Raw genomic sequence first — 27,189 nt, 5'->3', positions numbered from 1 at the left:
AGGATATTTACTTAATATAATACAACACATTGATATTAACACTTTCATGGGTTATACAGCAACTTAAGAGCCTGATTTTCTTTGAGCATCAAGGGAATAAGGTTTCTAAATCATTTGTGAAAGCATCAGCCTTTATAGTTCATTATTTATACTGCAGAAAAAAGCAAGTGTTGGCAGCCCATGATCTGGCCACGCAAAGACACAGCTGTGGGCATTAGATGTTCATCATCATGCACTCGGTGGCTCTGCCAGGGTCTCTGAACAAGAGGCAAGATTAAGCTGTGTTTTAGCCAGTGCAGCATATACCCACTTCCCGTCGTGTTGGAGACAGAGTAATATTCTATGATTCTGTGATTCTAATAAAGCAGGTTTAACACCAGCCTTCTCTAGCACATGCATTTTTCATATAACAACATCAGATTCTTTGCCCATCTGCCAAACACACCTTCCCTGCAGTTTAACAATTCATACAGATCAGAAAATGACAGCAACACCTCAGCAAAGTGACTTCTCCGGATCTCCATTTTCGAGCTTTGATTCAACATCCTTGAGACACTTGGATAAGTCTCACTGGGCTGCAGTAAGGATGCTGTGCATCATCCCATTCAGCAGTGCTGTGTAAGACCTCAGTTTTCAATATGCTTTTGGGCAGAATTCAAAGTCTTCTTTGACTGAGACTCTGGCATCCAGACAGGTCATATGGATACCATTATGGAAAGACAGAAAGGCTCAGGACCTCTTTCAACAGAACACAAGAACTATTATATTGATCAGTGCTCTAATACTGTGCAGTTTTAATGAGTTAATGGTGGAGAAAGAGCTTCAAGTCTGGTAAGCTTATCAATGATAGGATCTATGTCACATAAGATTACACGTCTACAGCTGAGCAAATTGTCTAAGACTCCCATCATAGCACTTGAAGTCTAGTCAATGGAGTTTATGGTGCAACTCATCTAGCCAAACACAGGCTGCACTGACAAGAGTGCATATTTGAATAGCTCCATTGCTATTACAAAGGGATCCTAGGCTCACTTAGATTTACATCCTATAGGCACTGCAATTTTTCAGATGAATCACAACCAAGCTTTCCAAACAACTGAAGCCTGATTTATCGTGTACAGAAAAGGATTAAACGTATCCAGCTTGAATGACCCAGAATGAGATCAAGGTGAGGAAAGTGTTAAGTCCTCAACCACAATAGACCTCAACTACACAAGCACATATGGTTTTAAACACAGAAGAACCTACTGTCTCACAAGCACCAGCGTGATCAGCAGACAACATGCCGATATATCCCTGCACAAGCATTGAAACTTCTGAGGGAAAAATGAGACCAGCAGTATCCATTACCCCTAACTCAGACATGATGCTGACACACTATACTTGACCAGATGTCATATTCAAGCCTTATCTAGCAGTGATGATAAAATTACCAATCTGCTGGTGACAACTCTGCTGGTTCTTTAAACTGCATTAGCAATTAGTCTGCTGAAATATTAAAGATAATAGTTATGGCTCCAACAAAACATACCATTATGTGGTGATTCAGAGACTGAAAGCATAACTAATTACAGACTGAATTTTGCAGGGCTTGAGACAATATTTAAAGACATGTGTGGGCAGTTACAGAATACTTCCAGAAACCTGAACGAAGATTTTTGCAGAGGATTATAAAGCTAAGTCTTTGAAGAGCAGAAGTAGCATGTTAGTCGTGTCCTGTCCTCAAACCATATTACTACACTGTCACTTAGCAATGGATTAAAGTGCTTTGTACTGGAATCCTATTAGTGGCTAACACCAACGCAATAGACATTCTGTGTCTTGGAGGTACGATGTTGCAGTTATGTCCTACTTGTAGCATTGGTAGAGATGGTAGGAAAAATATTTTAAAAACACTATGAGGCTAGAAAATCCCAGCAGAATTTTTAAAGCATGTGTCAGTTGCTAACATTTTCCTGTCACATATTTTCTTTTTACTAATAGCCTCTGTTTTCAAAGCTAATAAACACACACATATACAACAGTTAATAAAGCCAGGAAAGAGGGCAGTGAGGGTCACTTGTACTTGTTCACAAAGGCTCAGTTGTGGTGTTGGGTACAATCTCTTTTCATTCTCCCTGGGGAAGGGTTAGCAGTCATCTGTCCTGCTCCTGTGGGGGACTGAGCCTTAGAAACATCACTTTATCTGCTGCTTTTTCTCTTAGGTGTAAACTACATCCTTTCTCCCCAGTGTCCATAATTTCCCCATCCCACTCACTCCTATATATAGTAGAATAAGAAGATATCAGCAAAGCAGTCTTTATTCCCTAAGTCTGACCTGTGGCAGACCTCCCTGTGTGCTTGCACAGAACCAGGATGCAATTTTGCCTTGAGTTATAAGAGGAATTAAGAGATGTGCATCAATATTGACCTGGTAGAATGACTCCAGCATCTTGCCCCGGACCCTGGGGTGCAGACTTGAGCCTCAGTCCAGACTGAAAGGCAAGGCTGACACATATGCACCTGCAGATCTATCAGTGCCTGGGCAAATAAAGATTAAAGCTGGCAAACTCACATCTCAGATGTCCTTAAAGCCTACAGTTTTATGGCCAAGAGCAAATCTTTGAAGCCTGAAGTTTCTTGCTTTCCCTTTTACCACGTAATAACCCTTTGAACACAGCCCAGGTGCCCCCACACAGCGGTGCAGGTCCACTTGAGCTGCCCTTTGGGATTTTGCCCCACCATCAGTTGCCACTCTGGTCCTGGCTCACATCCACAAGACACAAGTGGATGGATACCTTACATATCTTAAGGCATTCCAAGTGAAACTGGACACCTGACTAGGTCAACAAACTTCACCCACCCCATGTTGGTCAACACCATCAATAGGGATTCAGTTCTACCTAAGGAGATGACTCCTGCTGGGACCATTTCTCAGCTCCACTGTCTAGATCTCCATTGATAGTAATAACATAAAGTTGTACTACACATATAGGTATCCTATTATTGTCTGAGCCTGTGAATTGCATTCTAGGGGACATGGATCCCTGCTTCAGTGACTTAAAATGGTCTCTGACAACTGATTCTTCATTTTTCTTTAGATTTTAGTATTCTGCAGATGTAGATTATATTAGGTTGGCCTAATATTTTGACATTTATTTTTTCCAAGTTATTTACACTCTCCTTAAACAACACTAAAACTATTGCAAATCAGGGGACTGTCCAGGCGGCCCAAGGACTTTTTGCATATGGCATGGAAGTGTCCAAATCAATCTACTCATCACAGCTGCTGCACCTCAAGTGCATTCCTTGTAGGCTGGCAGCAAACCTTACTGTGCACATGGAGGGCCACAGACTTATAAATCTGAACCAGGTACTGCTGCCACACAGATCTTGGGAGGAACAATGGGGTGAAGTCCTTATATCTCAGAATATAAAGCAAATTGCTCCACAATGAGGTAAACCTATGGCTCCTTTACTACAGAAAAATTGCAATTTGCCACAGGAGCAGCAAATTTCCTGTGACATAATGGAGCATCTTACTGACCATCACTAGAATGTGTGTCTTACTGGAGATACTTAAGAACTTCACCTCTTTGGGGGTTTATATGTGAGAATCCTGCTTTAAACACCTGGATAAATTCTGTTCTGCATTCCTGGATTGTATTTCTGGTATTATTTTTCTGTTAGGGTAGATTTTTAAAATTAAAATAAAAATAAAAAGAACAAGAATCTAGTCAATCCTGATAGTATTTTTTATCAGCAGCCACCCAGATTACTATTTAAGTTTAGCCAATAAAGGATTTATACAGTACATTTCTCAATAACATTGTATAAGAGTCAATGCAGACAATCTTTCATAACTTGGCTGTCTGCCATGACAACTTTCCTCATACAGTTTCCATTTATTAATATTTATTGTTGCAGATTTTTAGCCTCTTCACAGCAAAATATTGTGTTATAAAGAGATTGAAAGTGTCATAAGAGACAAAGACAACATTATGAAGAACAAAATGGCCCTAAATTTCCAAGCAAAATTCTATCTTGTACATAGCAAAAAATGTGATGCAGTTGCATTTCTCAAGTAATAGCATCAGTACTTGTAGTCCCAAGTGTCATCATTTTATTTCAGCTGTAGAATGTTGTTTGTAGAGACTCTAAAGAAGAGTCTCTGGGGATAAGCCTTTCCTCTGTCTGTCTGATAATGTAAACTTCAAATAGGTTGGCAAACAGGACAAAGCTGAATCATCAAGATCTGCTGATCAGTCTTCTTATTTGGCTTCAAGATCAGATATTTCTTCTCTACTTTTTAAAGTTTGCATATTATATCTCAATGAAGTTTGTTCTCTTCCTAATTATTGATTGGGTCATCATCTTTGTATGCATGTACCCACACACCAGACTAGCCAGGTTCTTTGTAAACCAGAGATCAGCTGAAGCCTGAGGACATATTTTGGACAGATAATGTCTTTATGACCAGTAAATACTGGAATTATTGGTTGAAAACTCTATTGCCTAAATTATTCATAAGATCAAACTGCATCACTATACTGCTGTTGAGCCTTGTACCCCAGGAATGCATGTTAGAACTGGGGTAGTGCTGCAGGTGCTGCAGTTTGATGCTTCTACTGGATCATACCTCCAAAAAAGTATGCCTGGAAGAGGCCAGGGGCTGCACCCAGAAATCACCAAGGACAGATTAATTTCCTTTAGCTTTAAGCCGGTCCCTTACATTCCCTTTATGGTAAACAAAAGGAAAACAGATCCTTCAATATCGCAGTCTGTCTAATCTCAGACTTTCACTTTCTCCAAAATGGTTGGTGCTTTAGCAATATCCATTTTTATTCTTTGGCCCTCACAGGAAAGCAGATGACCAGTCCAGATGATCCCAACCCTGTGTACAATTTCCCTACTTAGTTTTAAGCCCAAACTCTGAACCAGCCAGGCCATTTCATTAACTGTTGTAGACCTGCTGGGGCACAGAGGATCAGGTTTCCCCAAAGAATTAGGCTCCTATTTAGGCAAATGACAAAAAGAAATTCTTATTCATGTATGTATTTAAAACAGGAATAAGCATCTTCACACTCAGCAGAAAAACAAACATAAAATGTTTGCAGGAAGACTTGGCAACAGTCTGTATGAAAACGTAGTTCAACTGAAAGAATTTCACTTTGGGTTTGCTTGTAACAGGCTACATGGATTCTTTGCTGTGTTAGGGTCCTCATGTCTTCTCTGTCACCCTCAACACTCTGGTTGCAAAAACAGGTAGAAAAGGTAGTTCACACCATGAGTTTATAGGTGGACAACTTGCTCTGTGTATGAGCATTTTAGGAGGTGTACAATAACTGTGCTGATCTTGTAACATGAATAAATAATAAAGATCTGTGACAACCGTGTAGTAAAATTCAGGACAGAAGTTAACAACTAAATGTGCGTGTTTATTGTTTACTCTAAGTTATTATTCTGTTTAAAAATTAAAGACTAGCTCATTAGCTGGTAAAATGCATTTTATATCTACCTAATTTATGAGTCCTGAGGCGTTTGGACAGGGCTTAACATGACAAAAAAAATCTTAAATGCAATATCCTTTCATTTACTTTTGGTGTGGTACATGAAATAGTCTCTTTATTTCAGAAAGCTTTTTCTTTGTGAATCAACATCATTAGCAATCAAAGAAACAGCTATGAGCATTGAGTGCAAATGTTTGAACTTTTGTAATTTGCATGTCATTAATAAGCAGGCTGGCAGAGTTTGGTCATAAAGTTTTCCTTGAAAGTTATTATTGCTGTTACATCTAGAGTTATGGTAGCAACGGTGAGATGCCTGATTCCAACTCATGAAGGGTCTTAGGGAGCTTGACCGTTGCCCACTGCTCACACAAGGCTTCCTTGCTGAGGAGGCAGAGTTTTAATCCACTCCATCAAGATCACCCTTTTTTTCTATATGTTCATCTTTGTGCATAGGTCAGCTACTCATTTTACTTCTCCTCTCTCTCATTATTGGATTAGTGGACTGCCAAAACACCTAGCACACTGGAGATGTGCAAAGTGGTCCTGCAAAAAGGACACTGAGCCCATTTACAAAACCAGAAGATACAGATAGCTGAAGGAGACTGCCCAAGGACATAGAGAAGATGTATGCCAGTGCTTGAAACCAGGTCCTCAAAATTCAAGTCTAGTATCTGGAGGCTTAGAAACCAAGGAGTAGAAACTGGCAGCTGTTATTGAATTATTGGTAGATTGCCTTGGGGAAGCAAAAGTAAAATACATTGTACAATATAGACAGAGCCAGAGAGGAAAAAAATCAACCACCAAGTCAAACAGAACTAGTTGCCTTGGCTAGTCAGTTTCTCCCTATATTCTGTCTCTAAACTTTACAATCTGGATGGTTATTTTCATAGTCTCAGCGAGCCACAATAATCAGCAGAGTGACACAAACAAAACCGACAACTGGGGAAAACAACTCCAATCTTTTTGATTAAAAATAATCAATAATGCGGTGTGAAAGGCTTCAGCAGGTAGGAAGGGCTGGTGACTCAGGGGTGCGATGGAAAAGGCCAAGTGAGCCAAATTCAGAGCATCCTTCCCCTCCTCTGCCGCTGCTGCTGGTGGGTAAAGCAGGGACATGGCTGTGGCTCGCAGGCAAGCGCAATAACTCTGCCAAATATTGCAATCTATAGTTCACTGACCCCAAATGATTACTGCGCTCCTCTCATGCATTCAGTAATTTTCTGTCCTGATTCAGTGAGATTCGAATGGGCAACCCAAAATAAACGAAACTCTTTAGCCCTGCTTTGGAAAATGAATAAAAAGGTGCAATCACAGCCCCCTGCTTACCCTTGTAATTTTTTAAAGTCATGTTGGAGAGTTAGTGTTCAAACCTCTTTCAGATCTAGCCACAAGAGCAGCCACCTCACTGATTCACTGTGAAATGCCCTTATCATTGGAGAGGGGGTTTGAGGAAACATCCGAAAAAACCTGTGGGCAAACAACATCACCGCATGCTTGTGCCCCAGCTCAGAAAGGTGCAGAGGGACAGGCTGAGCCCCTGAGATCACTCTGGTGCTCCCGCACCTTGCAGAAGCCCCACAATCCTTCCCGTGGTCAAGTAATTACTATGACATTAAGACAAAGACATCCCTTCAAAGAGAGTAAACCCACAAAAGAACCAAGAGCCCCAGGAATTTGCACAGGCAGAATTTTCCTGGTGAAGCAGGTGAAGTTGTAATGGTATTGTTTTACCATCATTTTCATTTCAGGAGGAAACGTGGGTGGGTTTTGGGGGGGGGCTGCCCCCAAAGAATCTCGAAACTTTTTTTTCTCATTTAAATTTCACATGTTGCTTAAGAACAAGACAACATGATTAAATATGTGTTCTGAAGACATGCTTGCTTCTAGTCCTGCAAGTATTATGTTTCCTACTCAAAAGGGACTTGGGGAGCTGTGACAACCCATCCTTGTGCAAGAGGCTCTGAGTATGTTTGCTGTGATATTTGGACCTAAGCCCATGTTTAAGCCCTGCTCAGGTCTAATGAGGAGTGGCTGAGGGAGCTGAGGCTGTCTAACCTGGAGAACAGGAGGCTGAGGGGAGACCTTATTGCTCTTTACAACTACCTAAAAGGAGGTTGTAGCAAGGCGGGGATCAGTCTCTTCTCCCAAGTAGCAAGTGACAGGACAAGAAGAAATGGCCTCAAGTTATGCCAGGGAAGGTTTAGGTTGGATATTGGGAAAATTTCTCTACAGAAAGGGTTGCGAAGCACAAGAACAGTCTGCCCAGGGAAGTGATTGAGTCACCATCCCTGGAGCTGTTTAAAAAACACATAGATGAGGTTCTTAGGGACATGGTTTAGTGCTAGAGTTAGGTTATGGTTGGACTCAATGACCTTGAAGCTCTCTTCCAGCCAAAATGATTCTATGTTTCTATGATTCTATTCAGGTCACTTCAAGCACACCCAGTCACCCTTCCTGGCCATTGCTCCGACACTGGTGGCTCTTTGGTCTCCATAACTGTCCCTTGCTACCGTGGAGTAGGACAGCAGAGAAGAGCCAGGCTTCCTGGTGGAGCTAAGAGTTGTGCAGTCCAGTGTGTATGCAAAACACAAATGCTAGAAGCTCCTCAGTGTCTGGATGCAGGGGACTTCTCAGCTGCTACTTTGTCCTCTGGGACTGCTGGCTCTCCCATTTATTCCAGTATGATCCCATAGGTACCGGTCAGCTGGCAGGCTACAAACACCAGCATCCTCAAGTCAGCCCCTTAGCTTAGCCTGTGGCCAGAAAGGGACAGTGAACAGACTCTTAACTGCTCAAATATTCTCTGCATGAAGCAAATTTTTATATTAATATTTCACACATGCAATTTTTAAGTAAATTGCTACTTTCCACTGAATCTGATCTATCCAGAAGATACCACCTGTGTTGGCTACTAGAAATTATGAAAATAACACTGCTCTTCCCAAGACAAAGTGGATGATTTATTTGCAATTTAGTATTATCTCCTGTTTTTACTGCAGGCAGCAACATTCTCAGTTGTTGACACTGCAATCCAGATAAGCTTTAATTCTGTTCAACTCCACAAACATACGCATATGTTCTTACCGCAGTCAGCAACAAAAGCTAAACAGGCTCAACTTCTATAAGCATCAAACACAGCCCACACACTTGAGGTACATAAAAACGTTTGGCAGAATATATATATATATATATATATATATATGAACCCTTTTAGTGCAAGATGCATCACAGCAAAATCTTCATTTGACTAAGTGTTTGATATTCTCATGTAGTCATTACTGCTAACGGAATTCATAAGTCACATTCCTTTAGCATATATAACGTTAAAGGGGACCATTCACTTCATCTTTAAATATTACCATAAATTTCCCTGGAGGAAAACCTGCAAAGCTCTGCCAATGAGACAAATATCCAGTTTACAATGATCTAAAAGATTTGGACTCAAGGATGAAAAAGAAATATGTTTGGGGTTTTTTTCACCATGTTTGCAAAGTTTCTGTTATTAATACGATAAAGCTCTTTCCTCCAATGAGAAATCTAGGTTCTGTACTAATGCAAACACAATAGCAGCACGGTAGCATACACAGGTATGACTGTGAGCAAGGGAATAAGTTTTAGGTGGGGAGGTGAGAACAGTGAATTCCTAGGAGGAGGATGACTCCACTTTATAAGGGGAAAACAAAGTAAATTCATCTATCCCTGCCAGTGATGCCCCATCCTGTACTAAAAGATAAGGTACACCTTCAAAACCCGATAGTTCTGTTTTCTTCGACAGTCATATGAATAATTCAATAGGGAATGAGAAGTCCACCTTAACCCTTAGAGTGGAAGCAGCTGACACCTAGGAGTTAAAATTTATCTGCTACAAAGCAAAGGAAAATCAATTTGCCCAGACTGGCAAGGAAGAGTACAAAGAGCAGAAGGGGAGCATCCACTCAGCTGGCTACTGCATCTCATCTGGGATGCAGCTACCACCTGCGCTGGCCTGATCCCTTGGATGGTGTCACGGAGGCACCCCGAGGTTAGTTTAAGGGACAACAGGGTCCAAAACAACTTTTATTAAACCAGTGAGAAACAGGGTTTTAGCACTCCAAAAGTGACTTAAATACAGGTTTGGATATCAGTTGAGGAAAATTATTAAGGGGCAGCAACTAATACAACAGGCGGTCCACAGAGTGCATGCACATGGCTTCACCCAAAACAATGCCGGAGCCGTCCCTGAGTCCCAGAGGAGTACATACTTGCCTAAACACAGTGTGGGATTATTTTAAAGAGATACACGTACTCGTAGTGAGTACGGGAAGTGTACGCTCGCAATCCTGTGACGGTTAATTTACTTACACGTGCAAACATGCATGGAATATTACACGTGCTTATGTGAAAGCACGGGAGGAAAATACACTCGTGATTGTGCAAGGAAATAATTTATACATGTGCTCGTATTGAGCACGGAAAGTTACGTGTGCAAATGTGCACGGAAAGTACACATGCTTGTATTAAGCACAGAAAGTAAGCGCGCAAATGTGCGTGGAAAGTTCCACGTGCTTATGTGGAAGCACGGGAGGAAAATACACCCACAATTATGTGAGGATTAGTTTTACACATGCTCATATTGAGCACGGAATTTTACACGTGCATATGTGCACGGAAAGTATAAATATACTGGCAATCCTGCGAGAAGTTTTACTCACAGCCGTGGCGGCAAGGCAAGCGGAGTCTCCATCCCGGGGGGCTCTCGGCAGCAGCATCTCGCTCGTGCTCCGAGAGACCCGCGACAATGGGCACAGTCTCGACGAGAGTCTCGTTTTTATACTGGCTGATCAGATCTGACTGTAGGCATTCCAGAAGCTTCTCTGCACCCCCACACTGTTTGTGGGTGCCCCTGAAGCCTCCAAACATCCCCCACACTGGCCGCAGGAGCCCAGCATCTCACTGGCGCCTCGGCACTCCCTTCTCCTAATGGCCCTGGCCAGGGTGCTCCGGGCCAAACAAAAGAAGCTGTTAGCCTCAACTAGCAGAGAGAGAGGGAGATGTGCCTACTCCTTCCATACTGAAGGAGGGAGGGGGAGAGAGGGGGGTTTGCATTCTGCCACAGATGGCAAAGATCACCCCACCGGATGCCGTTCCACATTCCCTGAAAGCTTAATTCTCAGCTACAGTTATCTCGACTTCTGCCCTGTAAAGGCTTCTTTTCCCAGGTTAAGAAGAGAATATTTTAAAGAAAGACCTCCTAGGGCAAGAGAGACATCAATTTCTGCTTCCCAGCAAAGCCCTTCACATTCCCAAGAGAAACTTCTAATGGGAAACATTCCCCAAAACTGGGGACCATAATATTAATGTGTAGAAGCAAAAATAAAATTTGCTTCAGCAGCGGCCTGTATCTTGGGACACTTTGCATTAGGTTTTAGATGAGAATATTGCTAAAACCAAACTTAAAGCAAAGAGGGATTTAAAGATCTAATACTACTTCTCTTGCACTCACTGATTTAGGACTCAGTACAGCCTGTTCTTGCTGCTTGCCAGCAGGACACCTTCAGATAATTTGATTCTAGCAATAACATAACACTTCTTCTAATCATGGCAGACTCCCCAGCCAGATGTTGTGCTCTGGAAGCCCTCGCTGTGGTTTCTCACGCTGTGGTGCCTTTGTAAATGCTGCAGCTCATGGCTGCCACGTACAGCACTACATGATAAAAATTAAGACACTTTATGTGAAGCCTTGAATGCTTCTCCGAGGGGAAGCTGCCTTCTTATTTAGACTGGCAGAGCCAGAACTTAATCTAATAAAGCTGTAGTGGAAAAGACGTGAAGGAGAGAAAACTTTTCTGCTTACAAGGAGGTCTTTCCAGCCTGAAGGTATGAGGGACTTCTTACTCCCTTAGGATTGCTCTCATGTTTTTGGAGATCCAATGGGAGTCATAAGCTGTGGTTTGTTAAGAGAGAAAATACACTGAACAGTGCTCCAGGGGGCCAAAACAACTTTAAAGGATTCTGATGAGTGTATATCGTGACCTGCAGGCGATGTCTTCAGACAAATGAGGTGTGACCAGAGCGTCTACCAGGCAGCTGGTGTCTGAATGGTTACCTGGTACCACTAACCAGCCAAACATCCCCAGGGCCTGTTGAGATAGGACAAGGGGTGATGGTTTTAAACTAAAGAAGGGGAAATTCAGGTTAAACATGAGGAAGAAATTTTTTACACTGAGAGTGCTAAGGCACTGGCCCAGGTTGCCAAGAGACGTAGTAGATGCCCCGATGCCCCATCCCTGGAAACTCAAGGTCACGCTGGATGGGGCACTGAAAACTCATTTTGTTGACACTTTGTGTTAACATGAACAGAACATTTCAGCTGGTCAGTGACTAATATTCAAAACATTATTCTCCATGGTTGATTTGTTTATCTGCAGCATAGTACAATTAAGAGAACAAGCCACATTTCAGCCAAGGGGGCAGCAGCGAGACAACGATGGTGCTGCCTTAGTAGATGTACATCACAGAGAGATGCTCACCCTGCTCCTCACAAGATGTGGGATCTCAGCTGTATGCAGCTTTCCTATCTGTGCAAGCTTCCAGCTCCCTTTAATCACAGTTCGCTCCCCTCTGCATATTCCTCTCTGTCATTCTCCTAATTCCTTGTGTTTTCCCCAACACGTTTGGGGCTCAGCCCAAGCACTGCGCTATACATGTTGTGAGACACCTTCGTGGGTCACCTTTTCAATAAGTATAAACCCAACTTGAAGATGAATCTTTACACAACAAGCATATCCAAAAGCTTGTTACACAAATCAGAGAAAGATACTGGAAAAAGTAAACATATAAAATAACATACCATGAAATGAATAAAATCCACAAGAACACACAAGCAGCAGTATGAAAGTTCTTTCTTTCAGGAGTTGTCACCTAGTCACATTAAAGAGCCCAACTAGACCTCAACAAGAGGTTACATGGAAAATTAACCATCATCATGCTGCAGCTGGATTTCTGTCTGTACTTATTGCAGAGCACCCAGCATGGCTGTGACTAGATGTCTCATGGAGAAATTCAGTTCCTCTCCCTGCTTCAGACATTCAACAGCATTAACATCATCAGAATTGCTGTTTGTCCTGGGTTGAAACTCTGTTCTCTTTAACTTGGTGGGTTTCTTCAGACAACAACAGAGATATTAAAGAAAGTCTGAACAGAACCAGACCAATCTGCAGTGCGCTGCAGCCGAATTTTGTTAGATTTGACTTGATCTCCCCTCCCCAAAACCTCCCCTGCATCCCCTGTGCTTTCCTTCTCCAGCATCCTTAGCCCCTCGCTTGGTCCTTTGCTTATGCTGCCACCTGAGTTACATGCTGCAACCATCAACCATGGTGTCCTTTAGGTACAATTAGACTTTTACCATTAGATAACCTGAACTATGAGAGCAAGGGTTCAGCCTTGGGAAGACACAGGGCATCACTTTAGATCACACCTGGAATATTGTGTCCAGTTCTGGGCTCCTCAGTTCCAGAAGGACAGAGAACTGCTGGAGAGAGTCCAGTGTAGGGCAACCAAGATGATGAAGGGAGTGGAGCATCTCCTGTGTGAGGAAAGGCTGAGGGAGCTGAGGCTCTTTAGCTTGGAGAAGAGGAGACTGAGGGGTGACCTCATTAATGTTTATAAATATGTAAAGGGTGAGTGTCACTAGGATGGAGCCAGGCTCTTCTCAGTGGCAAACAATGGTAGGACAAGGGGAAATGGGTTCAAACTGGAACATAAGAGGTTCCACTTAAACTTGAGAAGAAACTTCTTCTCAGTGAGGGTGACAGAGCCTGGCCCAGGCTGCCCAGGGAGGTTGTGGAGTCTCCTTCTCTTCAGACATTCCAACCCGCCTGGACACCTTCCTGTGTAACCTCATCTGGGTGTTCCTGCTCCGGCAGGGGGATTGGACTGGATGAGCTTTCGAGGTCCCTTCCAATCCCTAGCATTCTATGATTCTATGATTACGTTGGGTGCCACGTACAGACAGTGACTTGCAAAGAGGGAAAAAGTTGCAGCAAAACAGACTTTGGTTTCTCTGAGCACCCCGAGAGCTGATTTCTCCTGTGAGCCAGGCACTGGCTTAAGAAATGATAACTCAAAATGTCACTTGCGATGAAGCCAGTTTCAGATTCTATATCACCAGTTCTTTCTTTCCTTTGAAGCCAAATGCAAAGCCCTGAACAATCATTGCAGCTCTACAGTGAGTTTAACGAATGTGCAAAAAATCCAGTGATGTCAAAAAAAGGACAACAATATAAAACAGAGCCACTAACCTTCTGCCATTGAAGCTACAGGACACATTTTCTTTTATTTTGGCATGAGCAGATTCAGATCTAGAGTATTCTCAGAAGGAGAACCTTAGAATCCAGTCATAGAGTAAAATTAATACCAGCTGATTGATTAAGAGTTTACTGATTGCTTTTCTTAAAAGTAATGACAGTGAAAAAAAAAAAAATAACATGTCTTTGTTTTCCATGTCTTCAGCATTCATTGCTGTGGTTTCTATCTCTGTTTTTTATATATTTTAATAGTCTTTGCCCTGGAGAAAATAGTTCCTTGATGTTACAGTTGACCTTTTGTGTCATTTTTTTCCCCTGAAGAAGGTTTGCTCCCGCTAAAAAAAAAAAGGGAAAATAAAGCCAAGTCTTTTTCTTTAATCCTAGCCACATCCTACCTTTAAATGAGTGTATAAAGTAACCAGATTTAGGATCAGCTTTTTCAATTTTCCCAACAATCTTTCCTATATTAAACCATGATTCTACAAGAATAAATGTCTCCTTTTCAAAAATTGCTTCTTACTTGCTCACTGGATTCCTGTAAGGTTTTGGCCTAGCTAACTGTAAATTATCTTTTATTGAATCCACCTTCTGAGTATTAGGGATGGCAACGATACTTCTGGTAGGGAACACGTGAGGAGGAAAATTCCTACGTGGGTATTTAGGATCATACTGTATAAACAATTACAGCATTCAATGTCTGCAGAAAATCAAGTCACAAATCAGCAGTGAATATCAATTATACATCTGCTGCATCGCAGAGGCAGATGGCACTTTAATTGTACATCCGAAAAATTACGGACAATTTTCCCCACCCCAGCCTCATTGAAATAGTGGCTTTAGCACCTAAAAATATCAAGGGAGGGTACATACGCTGTGACTCATTTAAGAATTCATTTTGGTCTTAAAATAAATATTCCACCAGTAAACCAATAATAACCTCCAAGATTCATAGCTCGCATGCAGCAACTGTGATATCTTGATCTAGGTAAAAACTTTTGTCGATGAAAAGCAATAGGGTGACCATATGGGTCACACCACTCAGCTCAGAGTGTGAAATCGTCAAAGAGTTTGAAGATCAATGAGCCAAATTGTTTTGATTGCATCTATAGGAACTGGAAGAAAATGTCGTGGAGATAAGCAGAATAATATGGATTTACACTCTTCTCCCTGCTTGATCCTGAGAAGAAAGATGAAATCCTTCCCTCTCAGAGAGGAATGGTTTTCTGCAATGAGGGAAGTTTTATGGAACTTGAACAGGCTCAGCTACAGCTACTGACCATGGAGAAATCAATTGACGCCAGCCTACATATGAAAGAATAACTGCAGTTACCCAGAGACGGTTGTGGTGCTAATGCACAAATACCAGAAGAGTCGTGAATCCTTACTTAATTAAAGATTATTAAAAATTAAAGATGACTGCTGGTTTATTCAGAGATGACTATATATTGTTCTGTTTGCATAGGCTTTGGCAATTAAACGACCCCTGTTTCATTATACATGAACAATAATGCAGATCTCAAATAGGATTTGTTCCTTACTCCCACAATGTACAAAGCCACTGGGTTTTTCATTTGTCTGCATGGTCACACAGTCCTAAAATGTCCAGTAGCTCTCTAACTTCAGTTTAAATTTCATCATGGAAGTGGACAGCACTGATTTCCTCCTTTCCTCACCAAATATACTTGGGGCTACCCACAACAGACATGTTTTACTTGCAAAGTGAGAACAAATGCATTTTCTTGGGAGAAATGTAGGAAGGTAACGGCTGAAACCTGTATTTGGAAGTGATGTCTCAGGTGAGTTATTAAACAGAGACAAACCAAACAGGAACATTCAAACCAGGATCCATGTCCAAGACACCAGGCACCTCTGGACTTTGTAAATAAGGTTTAATTCCTTTGGATTAATCAAAGCTTTAAGGGAAATTCTTTATTTAGCTCTTCAAATCTAAATGGCGCACCCAAAAATGAGAAACTCCCTAAAATGATCTAAGCACTACATGACCAAGGAAGTCTAGTAGTAAGAGTTTGATGAAAGATTGGGTCAAAGCATTCCCACAATACAAACGGATTTGCATTGGAAACAATGTAAGCAGCATGTTTAATTTTTTTTCTTCTTGCAAGGCAGCATAGAATAGGGACGGCATCTGATATTAGATATAGAGAAGGAAAAGAATTCAAGAGAAGCAATCCGTCAGTAGAGGATTCTGAACAAGTAAGCCTTTGATTATATTGTGCAGGGAGAATGGTGACAAAATGAGTTTCTATATCAATCAAGAGGGCAATACAGGTCTATTCATATGGAATTACCTAACTTCTGACCCCAAACCAAAATTTCGATGGGGAGAAAACAAACATTGCTAGGAACTTCAGAAAGTAACAGAACTTCCCCATCATTTTTCTTGTGCCATCACTGTATCTTCTGCTGTCTGTAATTTTGTCTATTTAGAGCTGAAGTGCTTCCTCACAATTTCATTAAAGCCAACAGTCTCAGAATACTGATTCAAGGACTTTTGCCCATGTGAAGCACTCATCCTATTCTAAACACATGATTAAAGAAAAGAGTATTCAACATAAAGCTGTATTTAATATAGTAAATAAGTGCTATTATTATTAATACCATGTTAAAGGAAGGTACTAAAAAATGTTTCTATTAATCTTCTGGTTTCATTAAGACTTTCTTTGTCTTAAACTAGAAAATAAGGAATTCTCAACCACACCAGTCTGCTAGGGGAGGAAATACTATTAATCCTTCTTAGAACTGTCATTTAAAAATTTTAGTTTTCAGTAGAAATGTCACCCTGCTGCTCTGGGGACTCTGACCTACAGAGCAGTTTGATGGATAACACTAAAGCGAATCTCCCTACAGCTCCTGCTTGAGCTGGAAGTTAGAAGCCCCTCTGAAGGCAGTAGGATAACTAGAAAAAAGGCTGATTTCCACCACCGAAATCCTGGAAACTCAATCCAAGTCCGAGGTATCAGGACACAAACACCACTGGTACAACATGTAGCAACAACTGTCCCCATTTGCCCCACAGCTGCCTACCTGCTGTAGATGTTTTGCTGCTAAAGAAGCCAACACAAGGGATCAGTTGGGTCTTCGCTCAGTCATTGTCCAGCCCCCTGTGACTGACAGTAAGAGCACAACCTGTGCCAATCCTTTGAGAAGGCCAACATTTTTGGCCACATAAAGCTAGAAAATCATCCTCACAAACACTTTAATTAATTGGTCTCTGGTTTTAAGAAAGTAGGCAAACTCTAATTCCCTGAAAATCAATGTAAATGCAGAATAATTGAGAACAGTTTTTGCTCCCAGATCTCTGAAAAGAGACCAGAACAGGGAAAATGGGTTTTTAAAAAGCTCATGCCAACTTTTTTTCTACTACAATAGCTTATATAACAGCAGTAATAATGACCTTCACTAGACATTTCCTTGGGTACTAATGACCTGGGGTTAATGGCCCAAGGCATAGTTTTATGCAGTCAACTATCACAGCCGGCAATTAATTACCAGGAAATACAATGTATTTTGACCACTATGGCTCATTAGCCTCATATTCAAAAATGAAAAATATTTCAATCTTATTTACTGTGAAGTTGTCCTGGATTTTAATATATTAAACTAAAAAAAGCTTGAACCTATATTAAGCCCAATATATGTTCTATACCACTCCTTCATTAACTTCACACAAATTATGGGGAGCCAAAGCTGAGTCTTGCAACACGAGGATCAACACAGTCTTCCCACAGACAGAAAAATATCGTGGAGTAAGGCTCTGTGTGAATTCTGCTTCTGCACTAGTAAAACCATCCTAAAAATAATTTTCAGCTCTCTGGTGGCTGCAAATGGATAGAGGGGAGGGAGGAGAGTGGAGGATGCACCACAGAGAGCAACTCTTCATGGGCAAGAGGTGGGCAGTGTGTGCTGAGAGTAAGGCCAGGAAGGGAAAGGGATATTCTGTTTTTACCGAATTTTGTGGTACCCCAATATCTCTGTAACCGATTTACAAAGAACATCAGGATAGATTATTTTTGCACTCAGCCTTATGCTCTCCTGGTTTACTTCCACTCATTAGATTTTATTGTTCCAGCAGGTTTTCTGCACTATGTCCTGAAAACAAATCACCTTGTCCTCAAGCCTCATTGTTCCTGGTGAGTTATTGACATTTCATCACAAACACTAACTTTGGGGAGTTCTGAAAAGCTAAGGCCAGGCACTAGAACTAGCACTAGGAGGTGCTATCTTTAATTTGGGGATTACCAGCTTTAATCCTATGAAGGATGTGAAAAACTGAGAAGATTTTGATCCATTCTTCTAAATAGATTTCTGGCATTCCCTGTGGCTTTTGTTTCCATTAAATACAGACAGACACACTTCTGTAGGTCTCTTTATGTCTGGGAGGCTTCTCAAGGAAGATCTGGTACCACGCTTCCTTCCAGCAAGGCTTTGGAAATAAAACTTGGTCACAGGCATTGCTGCTGGACAAGCACATGCCAATGGGGCTCTCAGAGGGAATACAACTACCTGAAAGGAGGTTGTAGCACAGAGACTGTTGGTCTCTTCTCCCAAGTAGCAAGCGACAGGATGAGAAGAGATAGCCTCAAGTTGTGCCAAGGGTATCTTGAAAAATTTATTCATGGTAAGGGTTGTCAGGCATTGGAACACTGTGCCCAGGGAAGTGGTGGAGTCACCATCCCTGGAGGTGTTTAAAAAACATGTAGATGAGGTTTTTATGGACATGGTTTAGAGATGGACTCGGCCATGTTAGGTTAACAGTTGGACTCAACGATCTTGAAGGTCTTTTCCAACCAAAATGATTCTATGATTCTATGATGTGACCCTTCAGAAAGAAAAGCAGGAGCCTTGCTTCACATGCTTTGAGAGTTTTAGCTTCAGGCCAACCCAAAAATTCATTTAAACATGAAAATTCATATCACTTGAAGGTGCTGATGGGTTCAGAATGGTTAGATACTCAGTGCTGTTAAAACCTGTTTGCCCAATGACTGATTTCAACTCACTTCTGCAAGCTTCTGCCCTTGGTGATATTGCAAAGCAGAGACAATTAACACATGTGGAGACAAAAAGGGTGCATCTTCCTGTAGGAGTTCAGGGGAGATGTTTACCCAAGGCTTGCCAGTGGTGGAAACACCCATTCCCCAGTATCATTCACAGTGACCATGAAGAGCCAGGCATAGTATGCCAGCTGGGGAGAATCTAAAACTCAGTCTGGTCTCTCCGACTCACCCCACATCCAGCTTGGTGGCTTCTATTTTCAGCAAGACACATGAAACGATGGGACCATTGCTGCCTCTGGCAGACTCCACGAGCACCCGCAGGACAAGCCACCTGAGCACAACAGCTTCTGGCACCAAATCACAAAAATCTGCGTTTTCATGGGATGTACCAAGGAAGGATCCATGTGGGATTTTTGTACGTCTCTGAGCCCCGATGTGAAACCCACATTAGCCAGTCAGGGGGATGGGGTCTTTGCCATGCTGTAGAAGTTATGGATACAGTGACTATGGAAGTATGACTTTCTCAAACAGAAAACAAAGAACTGAAAAATTGTAATCACCTAATATAACAATTCCTTCCTATGTATTAGTAGTTATTCACAGCATAGCATTTTAACTGTGGCAATACAGCCTTTTTAACATTTTTTTCTTTTTTTTTATTATGGATAGCGGTCAAGTTTTCCAATGCATTTTATTAAAAATAACCAAACAAACAACAAAAAAAACCCACACCAAACCAACCAACCAAACAAAACCAAAGTGACATTATACTTTTATATGTTGCCAAAAGGAGTTGTCATATTTAGTGATCTTTTCAATCTGTTCGTGTTACTTCCCCCCTAAGTGCAGAAAGGCTCCAATTAATCATAATGATCATTCACTCAAGTGCCCAGTAATTCTCTTCTACAAATAGCCATGCTCTATAGTATCATAAAAAAATATTAATGGCCGCTTCTCTGATGAGATAATTTTATTAGTCACTCAGAATGAGCAGCTGGAGTAAAAACCACAAGACATATTAATAATAATAACAATAATAAAAAATAATAAACCAGTAAACCCTCTTACTCTTGTTTTAAAGCATAGTAATAAATAGGAGAATTCAGATACGCAAACATTATGGTCTGCTTCTTCTACATCAAGTTCATGCAAAGGGACGAGAAAAGGAAAATTGATGGCATGCACTAGGGCAGAATCAAAGGCATAACAATTTTATAGGCCTCCAGCTCAGATGGGTAAAAGGTGACATCCAGCACAGGGGAGCCAAGAGCAATCTCAGGGAGTGTTTAATCTCCTTCAGCAGAATTAAATCACGGTGTTTGAAGCCTTACTGCAAGTTTATGGAGGCATATAGTAAAGTTCAGATACATTTCAGTGGTACAGAGGAACTCATCAACAAGAAATAGCTAAATTCCCCGTCCATGGTAGCAAGCAGCCACAAAGCACTGAGCAGGAATTTGCTGCTCTCACCCCATCCTCCAAAAGAGCAAAGAGCACAGCTCAGCTATTTGCTGCTCATGAAGCCCATTAGCAAATTACTGCCTGGTTGGAGCAATAAGGAGCAGAGGAGGAGGGAGATTCCTGCAGCACGGCTCCTCCCCAGTGACCTCCAGGTGCCGTGGTGCATTATCATCTCCAGCCCAGACCTTCTGGGATGCAGCCTGCACACCTGCACGGTGCAAATATCTGCAAAACAAGCACGGAGAGGGGCTGCATAATCACCTCCCCTTGCTGTTCAAGTATCCCCACAGACCTAATTTTGGGCACGAAGCTGAATTGGGCCAGATGCCAGAGGTGCAGCCAGTTCCTCAGGGAAGCCGTTATTCGTTCCCAAGCAATGCTGCTTACACCCAGATCCGTGTATGGGTCACGCACTGCTGACATGTCACACTGCTTCAGCATCAGATGAGAAATACATTAACCTCTTACGCTGTACAATGGCAAGAAACGAGTGGGGTTTATTTCGCGGATGAAGCATGCCAAGCTTAGCTTTGCTTCCAGGTCAATGTGGTCTGTAGATGAGGTCACAGCAAGGAGGTTTGAATGTCAAGGGCTTTTGCATACTGTCAACGTAGAGATAATTTAAGCCTGAGATGAGAGAGACAGAAAATGACCTCATCCCTTCACTGTAACCTTGCTGCTCCCCAAGGCTTTTATATGATCCTTCAAGCTGAGCTGCGCTGTTGCAATCTGTCTGGAGGTTTGAATGGTCTGGAATGTAGTTTTATAGCACAAAGAGACAGTCCTAGGTCTAAATAGGGCTTAGAAGCTCTATACCTTTTTAGTTACCCACCTTGCCTACATGAGGATAGACTTCAGGCATAAAAACTTACCAGTCAAATGTGAAATAATGGATGGAACACCCAAAACACTGTCAAGTCCAACACCTCAGAATCCAACAAAGCAGGCCATAGCCCTCACAGCATTTAGTAATGATGCAGTTAATATCTGCGAGAGTGTTTTAAAAGAAATCCTACAGAGTATGGTGCTACATTTCACAATTGTCACATTGAGGACATTCGCATTGTTTTGGGGACTGCAGTGTAGCTTTGTTTGGGGGATGGAAGGATGATTCAGGAGAACCCTCTTTAAAAGTAAGACTGGAAGCAGAGCAGCATTTTCACTGAAGAATGACACTCAGATGCTAATTATTTATGCTAAGCTTTAGAAAGAAGGTGGTTTCCACATGTCCTCCTGTTGCGGGTATCTGCCTTAGACACCCATTGCAACGCCTTCAACTCAGCAGAACAAGGAAATGCTGAGCTTGGCAACCCAACGGTGGGTTGGCCAGCCAGCTTCTTGCTCTTCATTGTGAACACCATGTCCTGAGTTTATGTTCCAAATTACATTGGCAGCCTTTTCCCTCTTGAACTATAGAGGTGAGTCCCATGTGGTTAGCGTTACCCAGGATATCTCACATCCACCTCTACTCCAGCAACAGTTTTGAATGCAACTCAGCCACAAAATAATGAATTTTAGAGTGTGAAAGCATTATACAGTCCTTTGAAATGAAAGATGTTTGTCCAAACACAACAGTTCTCATTAATTTACAAGTGTACTTGTTTGCTAAATGGTACATTGTTACTTCTTCAAGGAAAGCATTTATATATACAGAGCAGAGAGCTTATAAATACAGTAAAGATTCAAATTGATGGAGGGAGTGAGAGGAGCTGGCTGGAGCTAGATTTTCTGGAAACAGGAAATCATGCTCTTCTTCCCTACCATTATAAGATTATTTTGGATTAATTGGTATACACTGAGCTGTATACCTTGCTTATCTGAACCTCTGTTGTCATTTAACACAGATTAATTAGTGCTAGTGCTATGACCTACGGTAGTTTGAAGGTCAAGTCCCTAAGATCTATTTTCATGAGACACAGTAATGTTGTCTCAAGAGATACCAGATATCATAACTTATTGTGCTGTTAAAATCTGTACAATCAATATGTCTGCAGCTTTAAAATTTTACAGTATACTAATAAGATAGACATAAAATCCTACTAGTATTGCACTTACTCCCATCAGCATTAATGATTGTAACACAGCAGGTGTTATCACTCCTAACAAGACACTGTATTTGCTATTTCATGCTTAGGTGCTCCCCCCTCTTGGTTCACAGAAGCTGAGGAAGCTCAGTTTTAATGATTTGATAATGCTACAGGCAGAGCCACTTTGGGCAGTTCAGCCCCATTTCCTTCATGCTGAACTGAGCAACATCCCTCATATGCTGTGGTCTCCGGAGCAAGGTGGAGGCAGGAGTCCTACAGGCCAGGCACAACCAGAGTCGTTCCTAATACAAGTCATTTACCTGAACGGACAAGTTGCAGTTTTCTTTTCAGATAACTGTCTTTGTATGAAAACACTATCTTTATGTTGAAAAGAATACATGTTTAAGACTGAAATTCTTCTGTACTGAGCCTTTTTCCCAGCCTTGGAGAAAAAAAAAAAAGTCACTAAAAACCAGAAAAACAGAATCATCTGAGTGTTTAGGTAGCTAGAAAAAAACAGCAAAATAAAACCAGATTCAATTTAGATTAATTCATTGTATGGTCAATATTTATTTCACTAAACTTGAGCAGGACCTGTCCACCTAAGTCTGAAGGTTTAATGAGATTCTTTGGTGTTCTAATGGCTGCACAAGATCCACAATGACCTGTTGTCTGGGAGCTGCTTTAGGCCATGTCAGCTCCATGCCCTGGGTGGCATTTCCCAGGCACACATAAGTCATTGTGAGCTGTCATCACATCTGGCACCCAGAAATGCTATGTGGTCCCATGTGCAGCTCTCTCTGCTGGGACATACTGATGCTAGATACCTGTGTCCTTCTCTAGGAAGGAAACCCCATACCCTGGAGATGCCCTTCTTTCTTAATTGACCAGAAAGGAGTTTGGGATGAGCAAACTCCTAATTTGGGTCACTCAATTCAGTGCATAAAATTCCAGGGAAGTCAATTAATGGTTCTGTACCTTGCTTTCTTTACCTGCAATGGAAAGTGCTTTGAGGTATCCCACAGAGAAGGAGTTATTTTCAGAATGAGTATGATGCAGCACGGACAAATGCTGCTGACAATTAGGTCTCATAAAAAGTGGACGGTTGGATGAACATTCTGCATCCTATTGCAGAGGCAATGCAGTACTAAAATACCTGTCATTGCTAAAAGAAATCTCTCTCAATGGAGAAAGCCCATCAAAGTACTAAAAGCTACTTCTGTGGACTTCCTGAAGACATCTAATCCTTTAATTTCTGAGGGGTGGCAGTTTTAGAAGAGATGCCATTATAGCTGCTCATTGTGGGATGAATTATGCAAGGATTTATTATTGATTCAAGGGCAGCCTGCTCAAGCATGCAATCAAAGCCAAGACAGAGCAGAGGGGAAAGGATGAGGTTTCTATAGCTAACTAAGCTGATTCATGACACTAGAAAAATCTAGGGAAAAAGCACCAATTGGCAAAAAATGGAGCATTTTACACATCAAATCACCTTTTCCACACCCATAACCAGCCTTTAGTGCCAGACTATTGTAAAGCAGAGCCTAAAGAGTTATACGAGTCCTCTTGAAACACAGAAATAAATCCTCACCACCCCAACCATCCACAGGGTCAAAGGCAGGAACCCCTTTGGCTGTGGACCCCCAACCCAATTCATCCACATGAGGCTGGGAGACCACAACAGCCCTGCCCAGGGCTGTGCCCAAGGTCAGGAGACCCAAGGGATCCAGGCTACAGTCCAGAGCTGTATTAACACCTGACACACCTCAAAATGACAAGTGAGATAAGGCCACGTAGCCACAGAAATCCATGTTTTATGAGGGAAAATTTGTGGGGAGCTTGGCACCCTACCAGAGTTTGACAAGGTCTGTTCAAGGAGTACAGAGGAGGGGGAGGGAGAAGTTTAAATTGAGAATTAAGAAGGTAGTAAAACTAAAAGTATACACAGCCCAAGCAATGACACAAGGGTGACAGGTGCCCATCAATTTGTCTTTGAAAGAGAAAAAGAAAGAGGCTATTTAATAAGCCAGGAAGGCTGGAGGTAAGCAAATGGAATTTAAAAAATAAAAGACCTTACACAGCAAGTCAGTCACTGGCAAATATAAAACAAGCCATGCGGAGGCTTAGTAGCATGTTTAGCATTTTGAGTAATGGACATAAAATTTGCTTTTCTCAACTTGACCTTTGTTAACAACCTTAGGCACTACAGGGTTATTATCCTGCAGTATTCCCTTTATTGAACTCATCATATCTCTGAGTGCTAGGGACCATTTCCTAATACAATCAGAAGAGACATCGGTAGTAATAATTATATAAATATGTATAATGCATATATCTATGCATTCACACACGCGCGCACGCACACATGCTCTTTGCTTATAACAACTCTCCAGCGGAAACATTACAGTGACATTTAGGCAGAAAAACGTCCAGCAGAGATCTTACACTAAAACCATCCCTGATGCTGCTGCATATAAAATGGCAACAAAAGTAGAAGAGGGGAAAAAAAAAAATCAGTAAAGCTAGACAGCACTCTAATACCCCACCAAAAGGGTTTATTTTAATTGCAGTAGGACAGTGGCATGTTTCTGGATTCAGCCACGTGTTTTGCTAAATAATCTTCTTTGAAATATTATAAATATGCAGAACTTTGAGAAGTAGGTCAGTGGCTCAACATGTAGCAGCAAATAGCTCAGATAAATACTAGTCATTCCCCCATGGTCTGCAGTCAGCAGCAGGTCTGACATACACTGCAGCTTGTTGAATGGCGATTCACTGCATAAGGGGGTCATTCCCCAAATGACACAACATCTGAGTACCTGGTAGCAGCTAACAACGCGTCTCTCATCTAACAGAGAAATCATGCTCTCCCTCTCATCATTTAAGTTGTCTCAAAGTCAGCAAGGGCAAAAGCAGGAGAAGGCAGAAGGACGTGAGAATTCAAGACACTGATATAATGAACAAAATGAAAAACTACAGCTCAGGATAAACCCCCGAGTGCAAGCATCAGCGCTGCCAGAAAGGTGACTTCAGAATCCTGCTTTGAACATTGGTCCAGATGCCTTAAAACCCATTGCAAGGGGAACATCTCCCTGCAAGCACCAGATGAGCCCTTTGCAAAGTTCCCCGGGACCTGTAAAAGCCAAGCGGTGGCTCATGTAAAATCCTCCCATGGATTTGGTGCCCTAAATCCCAGCAGTGCAGCTCCCCTCGCCCACCTCCCCCTTCCCAAACAGATTTCAGCAAGCACTTACCATCAGCAAGCTCAGGGCAGACTCGGGAGCACGCTGCACAGCCATCGCCTCTCTTCCTACGTACAAATCCTCCCCACGACTCGGTCAGCCCTCGGCCCTCCGTCACAGCAAAGCATCCACAGAGCCCACAGCTAACTGTCGGGAGAGAAACCCCAAATCAGGGTCGGAGAGCATTTGCAAGAGGAGGAGAGGATGGATGAGGGGGTGGGGAGGAGAGGAGGGAAGGAAATAACCTTCTCAGCCAGGGAAAGAAGCTTAAGCTAGGCCAAATTTTACACTAGAGAGAAGAGGAAAATGAAATGCAGAGCCTGCTGGAGAAACAAGATATCGGGAACTGCAGGATATTTTAAGCTCAGGCACACGCCGTCACAGCGAGCAGCAGCAACGCAGGACACATATCAAACACCTACATGACAGGTTAGGTCCAAGCCATCCTCCCCCTGCCCCAGCGTACGGACTGTAATTAATTGCTTTTAATTGACACTCTTCTTTCTCCATCTAAATAAATGCCTAGGTAGCATAAAGCAGCCATGCCCCTGACTCTGCATCTTCCTCCCTGCTGTGACAATGCTAGTGCAGAAACAATGTCAAATATTGCAACGTACCGCTTCCCACAGGGTCAAACTTCTCTCTTCTCTCAAAGCCCTGCTTCCCCTGCTTTTGAAAGCAGGCGCCTGCATAATACAGACATGAGGAACGAGTGAGAGGAACCACAACCGGGAAGCACTCAGCTTTCACTTGGGAGCAAGAATTACCTTTGTCATGTTCAAGTGAGAGCTGGGTTATGCACTGACCCTGTTCACCTTACTCCCCCCCTGCCCAAGAAAGTCTCGTCCTCCTTCTCCTCCTCCTCCTCTCCAAATGGCCTCAGCTCCCCGTGGAGCTAACACACTTCCTAGAAACATGTAATTACACAGGCTGTTGTGTTAGCGCTCTGATCACGCTGCCTGTACCGCATGGAGACGGCAGCCAGGCAGCCCCCCCCTCTTCCCTCTCTTCATAAGGCAAAGTGCTGCGATCACCCCCCACCCCGAGCTCCATCGGCTCAGGGGGCTTGAGGCAGCTAATTGTGAAAATGTGGCTGGTTAAGACACAAAGACAAATTAGCCTTGAAAATAAGCCCCTTGTTTAAATGTGAGATGTAAATGGAAGATGGCTTTCTGAAAGCCTTTAAAAATAAATAGAGCATCCTGCTAGCAAGGCCAGTACTCTCACATATTTGTGCTCAGCAGACCTGTAGGACCCCTATTTTTGTAGGGCTCAAAAGACTTCTGCATGTTAGTGTATCAATTCTTGCATCTCCCCTCTGAACAAGCAGAATTTTGGCTTCATTTCCTAAAATGTTAGGCTTTATGTAACGACAATGACTGTTAATCCTCCAACTCCCACCTGCACATTCCTCCCACACATACACTCCCACCCCCATGATTTTGGAACCCAATTAAAAGTTTCAGACAAATTCAACAAGAGTTTAATTCTCTGACACATGTCATTCCTTCAACTTTTATAAAAATTGGCAGCAGGATAGAAAAGATAATCAAATTTCTGTCTCCATGAAGGAGGACAGCAGTAATCCAGCCCTTGTGCTCTGCAGGCTACATCTGGTGGGTCAGCTGTAGTGTGTACCACACTGGAGTTCTTGTTGGCCCAACCTCTCC

The 27,189-nt window shown here is 42.2% G+C and overlaps 1 protein-coding gene across 2 annotated transcripts in view; it reads right to left on the bottom strand.

Moving 5' to 3' along the window:
• The window catches only part of FRMD4A (FERM domain containing 4A), a 395,327-nt gene extending 369,059 nt beyond the window's left edge, over positions 1–26,268 (bottom strand). The window contains exons 1-2 of one of the 2 annotated variants that reach the window (XM_065049256.1): positions 26,137–26,268; positions 25,532–25,666 (exon numbers count right to left, since the gene is read on the bottom strand). In XM_065049256.1, coding sequence (XP_064905328.1) covers positions 25,532–25,576 — 45 coding nt within the window. In that variant the 5' untranslated portion in view covers positions 25,577–25,666; positions 26,137–26,268. Of the gene's footprint in view, positions 1–25,531; positions 25,667–25,764; positions 25,780–26,136 lie in introns of those variants that run through there. The other variant, XM_065049257.1, reaches the window with a different exon arrangement.
• Positions 26,269–27,189: the final 921 nt, after the last annotated feature.

This window comes from Columba livia, chromosome 1 (genome assembly GCF_036013475.1).
Source record: "Columba livia isolate bColLiv1 breed racing homer chromosome 1, bColLiv1.pat.W.v2, whole genome shotgun sequence".
In the NCBI taxonomy this organism is placed as follows: Eukaryota; Metazoa; Chordata; class Aves; order Columbiformes; family Columbidae; genus Columba; species Columba livia.
This window is presented reverse-complemented; position numbering and strand designations above follow the sequence as displayed.